At 37.0% G+C, this 12,020-nt stretch overlaps 1 protein-coding gene across 1 annotated transcript in view; it reads left to right on the forward strand.

Moving 5' to 3' along the window:
* The first annotated feature begins 554 nt into the window (after positions 1-554).
* The window catches only part of LOC150104055 (barH-like 1 homeobox protein), a 55,203-nt gene continuing 43,737 nt past the window's right edge, over positions 555-12,020 (forward strand). Inside the window, exon 1 of the mRNA XM_090396389.1 lies at positions 555-915. Within this exon, the coding sequence (XP_090252515.1) occupies positions 555-915 (361 nt within the window). The remainder of the gene's footprint in view (positions 916-12,020) is intronic.

The following is a 12,020-nucleotide window of genomic DNA, read 5'->3' on the forward strand; positions in this document are numbered from 1 at the left end:
TTTAGCAGGTTAAATTCTTTGTCTTGTGCGTAGTTTCCGCACTGATTTTACCTGATCGACGGATTAGGTTGACCAGTCGTGCACATTCCGCTAACACACCCGCAGCTTACTAGGCGGGGCCATCCAATCACACATAACACGCGCAGCTGACGACGCCAATCACCGTGAATCGGCCGACTTTGACCGCCTAGCCGGTCGTCTCTTCGTCTTGGCGGGTTCGTAGACGCTGTCCGTCGCTCTCGGCATGGGCGGCAGGACCCCCCCAAGTAATGAGCTCGCGTTAAAGGGAAGCTTACCTTTCATTAAGGCATATTACGGTAGACCGTGTCTTACTGGCCATCGGAGTGAACGCTGAGAACGAGATTAGAGAAAACGGTGGCGCATCAACGCCGAGGGGGCGCATCTCTTGTAAATCTAGCGTTTCGCTGACCTTGCCTTTTGCTGGTCGAGGGAAAAGTTCCGTGACCCGACAATTTTCTACTTCGTCAATGTCGGCGTAACTCAAAGTCGGAGAATTTATGAAAGTCTTCTGAAGTTCGCGCCGCACTCCAGCCATGAGCGCTCTGACATCTGACACAGATACGGCGGACAACAGCAGTACTCGAACGCACAACTTACGCCTGCCATCGTTGCATCGGGAGGAGAGGCGAAACTCCGAGCCTTGCCTGCACGTGCCACTCGGCAACGAACTTCATCCTTTGGTAGGTCAAGAGAAGGGTGGCGTAGGATCCTCAACTACCTCTTTCCTCATACGGGACATTCTAGGCGAAGGAGGGTGTCCTCTCGATTCCATATGCCCGCCTTTGGTGACAGGTGACGTGGAAGGAACGAGAGATGGGGATGTCGTCGGACATCGGAGCGGCGATGAAAGATCAGCTTCGGCAAGTGATGTTCACACGCAGGTTCATCGGAGTGGTGAGTATTTCCTCTTTATTTATCTGAAAAATAATAGTTTCTTATAAAGTATTAGGGGTGTAGTGTAAGAGATGATCCCTAAGAGGGTTTGAAAAAAAAAATGAGATCCCTTGATGTACAAAAGGAACATTTTTCTTTTCTGAGGAAACTGAGGAAGGAGATGCTCAGACCGTTAAAATGTGGGTCCTCAGGGAAGTTTTCATCACCTTCTCTATTGAGTCCACGAGAACTCAGAGTGTTTTTTTTTTTGTTGTTGTTGTTGTTTAGTTTTTGTTCAGCTGATGTCGATCTCTCCAATTGAAGTCGCATTAAAACTCCTCTTTCTCTACCTTGCCCAGTTACAATTTGCTGCTTCTGTTTTTATATTACTACTGATGTTCAGAACAGTGTTACGTTTTATATTTATAAGACGCACGCACGCACACACATTCACTTCTAGTGATACCAACCAGGTAGACGAAAATGATCTTTCCTTAGTGGCAGATGATTTTTTTTTCATGAGCAACACCCCCCCCCCCTTGTTTATTTAAATACCTCAATTGACGTAAAAAGATAAGTTTACTCTCCTGAGCAGAATTCTTGGGCTATTTTGCTTCCACACTCAAGGTGTTGCTGTCCCGTAAGTTTTCTCGCAGGCTTTCAGGAACCGACATTAAAATTATAAAATAGAAATTTCAAAACAGTTAATTGTAACAACTGGCCGAGTGGTTCGAGAGTTGCGGGTTCGAATCCCGCCTTGGGCATGGATGTTTGTGATTGTCCTACAAAGAGGACAAGTGGAAATGGAATCTGCGACCCTACTACTTATTCTACTCAGAAGCCTTCACTCCCAAAACCTTGTGAGGTACGGGAGTAACCATACGGCGTCAAATGTGAACATTTATTATTATTCTTTTTTAATAATCACTCAAATATTCATACAATCGCTCATCTGTCTTTCTTAAGCTGAAATTGCGATCAAATAACAAATGAAAACGTTATTAAGAGACTCGAAATCTGCTATTAATAGAGTTGCCATTGACATATTTTAAAACGTTCAAGAAAGAATAACCTAGATGTCTTATTTCATAAATAGTTACGATGAAAAGCAAATGATTTCACTTTTCTGTCTAAATGAATACGATAACAGGAATAAAAATGATGCACATAAAAGGAATAAAGGTAGTGGTCACGAACACTTTAAACTAATATTACTAACAGATCTGTTAAAATTATGTCTACATAATAAAAGAACTACGTGTTCCTCCACAGATCCACATAAAAATGATAATGTTTTAAAAAGAAATTCATTCTGTCATGTATGAAGCAAAATTGTGACGAAGTAACAATAACAATTGCAATTGTAAAAGAGAAGTTATGCTTAGGTTTACCAAAGGCAGCGTGTCCAGGATTTTGTATTGGGAGAGGAGTGATAAACTTAAAAATTTTGGGATAAGTTTATCCTAAAGTTTCTCTCTTTTTCTAATGTAAAAGGCTACATTAAACCAATGTTTTTCAAAGATTTTAACGTCTCAAAAAATATAAAACGAACTTTTCATGTTATCCAAAGCATGAATTAATATTTAAACCGAGTAGTTACCCAATACACAACTTCTCGTAATCCGGTAAAGAATTCCAACTCCGTTTCCTACTAACTTGAGTAAACATCCCTTAATTCATTGAGCATAAAATTTCTCCCTTTCTTGTGTTTTGCGTTCACTACGCATCTTCGCCATTCTTGAATGTTAAAACATTTGGTACTGCTATTGGTAATTAAAGAGTAATCTTCTTACTGTTCTGTCTTTTCCGTGTTCCTGTTAATCGTTCGTTTTCTGCCATAGGTTGTTACGACTCTACCTTAACTCTGCACTGATCGCAAACATTTTTGCTTACTTCTGCAATCTTATCATTTTGGACGTCGGATCATTCAGTATGCAAAAAAGTATACTTCAATTTAAGTACATAAAAATAAGATTAAAAATATTAATCTTGTTTGTATGCATTCAAATTAGAAGTAATGCAGGATTAAATCTAATTGCTGTTTTCGATGCTTGCCTAAAGTAGCGGACATTTTCTTCGTCCCGTATTTGTAACCATATTGCTGTGAATTAAACGACCAAAGTTACGAATTAGAAGGCTGGATCCTGTGAAAATGTATCGCCTTTATCAAATGGCAAAACACGGTGTTCGTTATTATGTTCCTCATACGAAGTTGTATAATTCTTTCCACAGTCATTCTTTATTTCTTCAATATCCTCTTGTTCTCTGTTCAGTTTAGCAACTCAGCATTATCGCTCTCGATCTGTTTATTTTCCTACACTTAGCTAATCTGTGTGTTTACACAAAGCACCTCCTGGACACACACACATATTGTGAATAATCAATACTAGAGCCAAAATTCTCCCCATTATTCTGAAGTTGCTACATCCTGCCAGATCCCTGACATCGCTAGTTTACAGTCAACTATCCATAGTTTTTTTTTTTTTTAATTCTTCATAATATTATCACATTCAAAAATAACCGTTTTTGTAAAACCGCAATAGGAGACAGGTGTTTAAACCCCTCTGTTAAAACAAGATGTAAAGTAAATAAATTCTCTGTGCTTAGCGTCATCCCAAGTTTCGCCATAAAGTATAGATACTGATTTTATCACAAAATTCTAGAAAGACTGGAGTGATATGTCCATTCATAGTAAATATTTGACTTGGAGAAGTTCTGAAATTCCTGAACTTTCTAGATTTTTCTCTTGTTATTATTTTTTCCCCGCTAAGAAATTAACTAATAATCGGACTCTAATATTATTTTTAAATAAAAATTTGAACATGAAGAAAGTTTCCACAAAAACTCCCCACCCCCACCCACCACCACAACCAAATAAAACTCACTAAAAGCAAAGGGATTACTAAAGCGCAGAAAAAGAATTTTGGTCTAAGTTCATGTTTGGACCTTAGAACACAAACCTAAATTCATCGGACATTACTCCATTTATCTTTTTTCTGTTCTCAAAATAAAATAAATAAATACCTTCATCAAAAATCATGCTTTTTGTCCTCAGGATATAAACAGGAAAATGCGAGAGTCTTTTTAAACAACATGATGGAAAAGGATTTCCATAGTTATTTGTAAAAGGCATTAGTTTTAGAATTAATGAATAGGCAGAAAACGGGGTTATTTCCTAAGGAGATCGGATCTATGAGGCTGGACTTAACACAATATTTTATTTGCATGTATCTATTTGGATAGTCGTTACTTTGTAGAAATCCATATAACATTATTTTTCTAATTATATGACTCAATACAGTAAATGAAGTTAACACAATTTATTTCATATATCCTAAAGCATCCTAGGCAACTAGAATCCCTAAATGTAGACCGAAATAGTTGTAGTCTGGCAGACTATATTTTGAGAACAGGGATTTAACACAGTATTATATTATATGAAAGGTATATAATATAATCGTTGATGCAACTATTCAAAAAGTAATGGCAGGAAACAATACTTCTGTATAACATAAAAATAAATACTTATTTAATGAATTTTTGGTAAATGCGGACAATAGGAAATTCTTCATTAAGGTTTACTCTAGATCTGCTTTCTAGTGGTGTCCACTATATAAATGAGTTTTTCATTAGAAATAAAACAAATAAAGAAACAAAATCAGGCATAATAACTACGAATATATTTAAATTTAAAATGTTTTTATATCCATTATTACAAAATTTAAAATTATGAAGGAAAAAATTTCTAATATATAAACGTATCTGAACTGTTAATAATAATATTGTTAGGACAAAAAACTAGTACCGTATTTATGTTTTTAAATGATCATACTATTCCAGTAATGAATATATTATTTTAAAACTAACACGGATATTTTATCCAAAATAAATCTGAGTAATTTTGAAAGTACGTGAAATTCGAGGATCTTTATTCTCTCAAGAAAATATTTCTTTAAATATATATATATATATATATATACCAACCAAATAAGAGTGAGAACCGAAAGATGGAAAAATAAGGCATTGCATGGAAAATACCTTCACAGCATAGAGGACAGCGCTGAACAGCAACTTGACCTGGCAATGGTTGAGAAATGGAGCACTAAAGAAAGAAACAGAATCGGTAATTTTTGCAGCACAAGAACAGGCCATTAAAACCAACGTTATGAAGGCAAAAATACAAAAAATTCAAGAAGACAGTAAATGTAGATTGTGCAAAGAAAAGGAAGAAACGGTAGACCACATTATAAGTGGATGCAGCAAAATCGCACAAATTGAGTACCGTAAAAGGCACGATAACGTAGCTAAGATAATCCACTGGCATTTATGTAAAAAGTATGGGTTTGAAGTATCTAAAGACTACTGGAAGCATAAAGTTCACCAGAAAGTGGCTGAGAATGAAAAAGCTAAAATACTCTGGGATTTCAAAATCCAGACTGACAAAAGCTTGGAATGTAATACACCCGATATTACAGTGGTTGAATAAAGTGAAAACAAGGGTGTTAAGTTTATCGAAATATCAGTACCAGGAGATACTCGGATTGACAACAAAGAAAATGAAAAAATTACAAAATATCGCGATTTGCAAATCGAAGTTGAACGAATCTGGCAAAAGAAAACGAAAGTTGTTCCCATAATAATAGGTGCTTTAGGCGCCATCCCTAAACATTGAAAAAACATCTAGAAGCACTCGAGTTTGATGGATTAAAAATTGGGCAGCTGCAAAAGGCCGCTTTGTTCGGCACAGCGTTCATTTTCAGAAAGTATTTCCACAACTCGTAGGCCCTTGGGTAGGGCTCGAATTAGTGGAATATAACCAGCCTTTTCTTAAGACTCAGGAAGCAAATCGAGCTTTGATGAATATTATATATATATTATGCAAAATAAACCTGAGTAATTTTGAAAGTACGTGAAATTCGAGGATCTCTATTCTCTCAAGAAAATATTTCTATACGTATATAATTCTCTTTACTTTGAAACAGATATTTTTTGAAAGTGACATACAATTATCGGTACAGTTACCACCTGAAACTAGGTCCTAAAAAAGACTGGGAGATGGACTGAGTCCTTGACTCTTTATGCCTTCATCTGAATGAAGAAAATCTGCGTTGATGGGGTGTTATTGAGCTAAAAGCTCTAGTCATGGCTGAGTAACGGTATTAGCCAAGCCTCAGTTAAAACTTCATTGGCTACAGCATTGACATCCGTTACCTTGGAAGTCCTAAAAAGGAATGTCTAGAAGGGCGAAGCAAGAATGCTTTTCATATTCCCCGTTATCTGTAGAGGACAATGTAAAGATAGGGTGTTATTGAGCTATATAAAGCTCTGCAGCTCTATAAAGCTCTCTATATATAAATTATGGCAGGAGGGTAACAGCAAAATCAGATCCCCAGTTAGCATTACCCCCCCCCCCCACACACACACACACCTCACGTCTGAAACCAGGTCCTTAATCCTTAAAAGAACTGGCTTAAAGCGGAGAAGCAAGAATGCTTTTTATATTCCCCCTTATCTGTAGAGGACAGTGTAGGGATAAGGTGTTATTGAGCTATATAAAACGCTCTGATCATGGCAGGAGGGTAACAGCAATAGCCGAGCCTCAGTTAGAACTTCATTGGCTACAGCATTGCCATCCATTACCCTCCCAGGATATTAATCACCGCATCTCATGGTCGATTCTTTCAAACCCCCAATGTCTGAAACCAGGTCCTTATCCTTATAAGGATTGGCTTTAAAGGGCGAAGCAATATTGCTTTTCATATTCCCCATTATCTGTAGAGGACAGTGTAAGTATAGGGTGTTGTTTGGCTATAAACCTCTGATCATGGCAGGAGGGCAACAGTAATAGCCGAGCCTCAGTTAGAACTTCATTGGCTACAGCATTGCCATCCATTACCCTCCAAGGGTATTCGATTGAATGAATCAATCACCGCATCTCACGGTCGATTGATTCATCCTCTTTCCTGAAACCAGGTCCTTATAGGCCTTATAAGGACTGGCTTAAAGGGGCGAAGCAAGAATGCTTTTCATATTCCCCGTTATCTGTAGAGGACAGTGCATGGATAAGGTGTTATTGAGCTATTAAAGCTCTGATCATGGCAGGAGGGTAACAGCAATAGCCGAGCCTCAGTTAAAACTTCATTGGCTACAGCATTGACATCCATTACCCTCCAAGGGTATGGTGGTTCTCACCAGTCTGAAACCAGGTGCAATGTTACGCATCAATTTATAGGATTGATATTAGATCTATTTTTAGCGGTGTATGTTTTAGAAGTCATTGTTTATGATAATTTCATAAATTAAACAAAAATTGATTAAACTTTTATACATATTTAAAGATGCAAATATATTTTATATACATTAATATAAAATTACTATAAATATAAATAGAAATGTCTCTAAAATCACAAAGTTTTTTACTCCACAATATGCAATTATTTATGTTCACAACATTAACTTGCTCGATGTCTACAAGCTAGCCAGTGACTCAGTTATTTCAGGAAGTTTATGCGATATGCGAACAACAGCAATATCTGGTACCCGCTAAACGTGTCATTTTGCCACTGTTTAAACCAATAAAATTTTATAAGGTGTTGGCCATTTTATATACTAGTATAAGCTATACTAACACTCACTCCGTAAACGTTTTGGCTAGAGTTGGGGAAAATAGATAACCACACGATAGGGAGATTTCGAAGTATAGTGTTAAGTATTATGGGCAAAGAAATTACAGCCAGTGTAATCGGTTTATGGGAGGGAGATATATCTAACATTAGCTGGCATGGATTTAATGATAATGATGACGACCTGCCCAAGGCACTCGCAGAGGAGTAGAGTACGCATTTTTACAACTATTAATTTAACTTTGCTGACAGTTATATGGCATTTGATAGGGCTTGCTGCTTCTCTGACCTTCTCCGCGTGTCATGGCATAGCCGCAAGCAGCCACGAGTCTAAATGAGACACACTTGTTATACCGTTCAAAAGAAGGTTGGCCCCGTAGATTGATCTCTCGGGTCCTGTACACACACACACACACACACCTTAACGAAGGAATCGGAACTCAAGGCAACCAACAGCTGCCCAATTCTCGCGGGAACTTGTGGCTAGGTTAGACGGATGCCTTGTGTATGTTGAAGCGGGGATAGCGGCATCGACAAAACGCTTCGCTCATCCCCATACACATTCTTGTTATTTCCTACGGGAGCTGTTTTGTGGCTTCTGTTTACGGCACAATCTGGTATTCTTAGAGTATACTTGACGTGCTCCGAGAACGCCCCTTTCTTTATCAAGAAAGAATTCTTTCGTTTCACATGTCTCAATAATGTCGCAAGGATAATAACCTTTTTTTTTTCTTTTCGATAAAAAATGACAAAAATTCAACCTTTTTTATCATTATTATTATTGTTTGATGCACCATTGACTTCCTAGATCGATTAGTGTATTGAAAGTTTTTTGTGTGTATACTGTTGCCATCATATTTCTGTTACAAGCGAATGCAGTCACCTACGCATGGATTGTTTCTCTTATAACTTCGTTTAAAAATGGATGAAGTTTTACAGTCTGAAAAATGACATTAGTTCTAACAAATTGTTACCATGAATACAATCCCTGTTTTAATATACTCTTAAATTTTGCCGATGATTCTCTAAAGAAACTATATATCTTACTTAATTTCTTATAGAAATAATATAACATTTTATTAAAATTTTTCATTTACGTTTACAAGTGAAGAAAATATGTAATAAAATTCTAATACGACAACAGTTTAAAATAAAATACAATTTTAATTATTAATATTCATTTTTATGCGGTGATTTAAATATTAAATGAAAAACAATGCTAGAATAGACTCGATGGATTAAAAAATTAATCAATTAACATATTCCAGATCCTTTCATTTAGGGAAGTACTAGGGTCCACTTTTAGCTGCGTTTGCAAATGTCACCCAGCTTAGTAGACTTTTCAATCATAAGACTTACGTATTTTGGTCCAATCCTTCACCGAAATGACAGTCAGTTCTTTTGCTCAACATATGCTGAGGACTTTATGATGAGATTTTGATATGCCAAAAGCATTCGAGCCCGTAAGGACGAAGGCCCCTACGGGCTCGATGGCACTTTGCATTTGTTTCAGAATGGATTGTTTATTATTGTTATAATTCATGTGACTACACCAACAAAACGTTGTAAATTGTAGTATACTAGTGGCAGAGCCTGGTCGCGAGCATCCTATAATGAGAAAACAAGCTGAGATCGAGTGACTAAGGAATTGAGTATGTAATAGCATTCTCTTATTCTTGGAAACCATTCTCAAAAGATCTTCGCTTTGTGGCATGGAACATTAATCGTGTTGTGAGTAACCATTTCTAAATAGATAAAACAAAAATGAAATCTCGTTTTTATGTGACGTTATCAACAAAAAGATGCAAATCTATAGTATATTAGTATCGTGAGTTGACTGAGATTTTTCTATTTTTATTAAATTTTATAATTTTTGTATCTTTTATTTATTTTTTACATAATCTGGAAACCCTGCTCTAAAGACCAAACATGATATTTCTTTCAAGCCACTTCAGGCCTCCCATAAGCAGGTCGATGGTCTCAAGGGACGACGAAATTCATCTCTCAATTAATGACAATTCACAAACATCCGTGTCTACGATGGGATTCGAACTTGCAGCATGTTGGTTTAAGATTTGTAGGCCTCGGCCTACAAATCCCGGTTCGGAATTTAGTCTGCGCTACTTATTTATATAGCTGAAAACACTAGAATTCGTTGACATCATTTAGATATCACATCCCATCCCATCTATGATGTGTCTTGTCCTACGCATTATACATCTTAATATGTTCTTTTGCGAACTGTTGCATTACACTGCCATTTGACTGGCAGTAATTCGTCTGTTAAAACTGTGCATTCTGGTAATTCTCCCCTAAACTCACATTAATTAACTATCCTTTGTCACAGGACTGCCTGACGTCTTATGGTTATATGGTTATTGGACCATTCTCAATTGTGTGGGGAATGCTTCATCACAGCAGCAGTCATAAAAAACGTAGCAGTCATAAAAGTGTGTGATACTTTTCTATTATAACTATCATATCTGACTGTATCAGAGTTAATCTCACATCTGACTGTATCAGAGTTAATCTCACACAATATTTCTGAATAGATAACTCCATTTCCAATTGTAGGTCACCACAATTGTAGCATAACTTAAAATCGCGTGGCTGATTGATTGTGATTAAACAGGTATATTTCTGATATATGAAAATAAAATTGGTGTATTAGTATATTCATTAAAATATAGAGTTAAAATAAATTATTATTTCTTATTTAAATATTATATATTTGCATACATAATATTATATGCATTTCCTTTCAACTTATTGGTTGGTGGAGCAGTAAAAGAAAGATCGTTTCCCTTTGCCTTTCCATTTGTTCACTAGTACTCATTATCAAGAAATCAAAACCGAATTTATATTGTATATTCATACAGATTGCCAATAGGTGGAGCTTTAGTGCCATAACTATATTTACGTTTGCACTAAAATGAAAATGGAAAGTTCTTTATTTTCAACAGCGCTGTGAGCTTATTCAATGTAGTTTTCCTGGAGGTATTAGTTGTTATCAAATAGAAGTTGAAGCTTGCCTCAAAGAAATCACAAGCCAAGGGCTGTTGAGAATACATCCGTACAAGGATGCAGTTCCTGATAGCCGTCTAAAAAGGTTTATTTGGTGATTTAAAAGTTTGTCAGAGCATGCAAGAAGTGCTTCCTTTCTGCTATATAAACAGTCAGAAGTGATGTATGCGCATAATTTGCTGTACCTTGTCTTTCGTTTAGTGTCCTTGGTTGTGCAGGATTTGACGTGCAAAGCGCTTTGACTGTCATTCTGCCTCAATAGCAAGACGGAACGAGCACAGCAGGTGATGGAGAACCCGAATGTCGTCTTCATATGTCTACAAACTTCACAGGGCATTTCAGTTCCCCTCTTTTTAGGGACGCGAAATGAAAAGATACAATGCGAACTTTTCTATCGGCTGGATGCTCGGTTTTCAACGCTCCGTGTCCTGTCGCCATATCTCCGATGACTCATTTAAATAAATCGTTAAAGAGAACATCAACTAATACGCTAAAATTGTCAGTAGTTTTTCAAGTGGATTTTCAAAGAGCTAGAACATATTTAATGACGGGTAGGTTTATATTTAAAAATAAATAAATAAAAAATAAAATAAAAATCATTTAGTTGAATCACCGTAATGACTGTTTTCGCATTCTGAATTTCTCTGTTTTCTTCACGATCTACATTTGCATTCATTAAAAACATTGCAGCCTCCATAGCTCAGTCAGTATAGACGAAGCCCTTTGGTTGAAAAGACCTGCATTCAATTCCCGTCAGGACGTGAGGAACCTTTATCTGGTCTCTTTCTACTAAAGGTGAGTTAGTCGGTCTCCTACGGAGGTGGGGGGTGGTTTAAACCCGGAAACTCGGGTTTTTCGTCCCCTAGAACAGGCCAACCATCCCCGTGAACACACATGGATTACAGTCATGAATACGTCCCAGCCATAGGCTGGTCCCGAGCCCGGATTTTGGGGAAAGCGATGGCGAACTACTCCGTAAAAAAAAAAAAAAAAAATCTCACCAGAAATACTTTGGGGCAATGCCTACAAAGTCACTTACGGTCGGAAACGACTGAAAAGGGAAAATCAGATCATAAATTAGCATTAATTCTTTCATATGGAAGTACCAAGCCATGCTCGCCAAAGTTTTATGACAATCCCGTCTCTCTACCGGCATGATTTTTCAGACCTCCAGTAAGCATAGTCGTACCACACTCTGTGATGAAACTCATCCACATATGAAGATATCCATGGCATAGTGACACTCATTCAAAATTAGTCACGAAGACGTGTCACGACTTTGTGACACACACACACACACACACACAATTTCATTTCAATCACACTCTATGCTTATGAAGGACATCACGCTCTTTTCTTCGTGCTGTTATAGGTGACATATTAGTGAATTAGACGGAAATGTTGAATGGTCATTAGTTATTGTGTTAACTCATCTTTCATTCATGTATCAGACTAAAGACCTATTACGGTCACATAACT

The sequence above is a fragment of the Typopeltis vanoorti genome, chromosome 8, assembly GCF_054136105.1.
Source record: "Typopeltis vanoorti isolate ZY-2024b chromosome 8, IOZ_Tvanoo_1.0, whole genome shotgun sequence".
Lineage (NCBI taxonomy): Eukaryota > Metazoa > Arthropoda > Arachnida > Uropygi > Thelyphonidae > Typopeltis > Typopeltis vanoorti.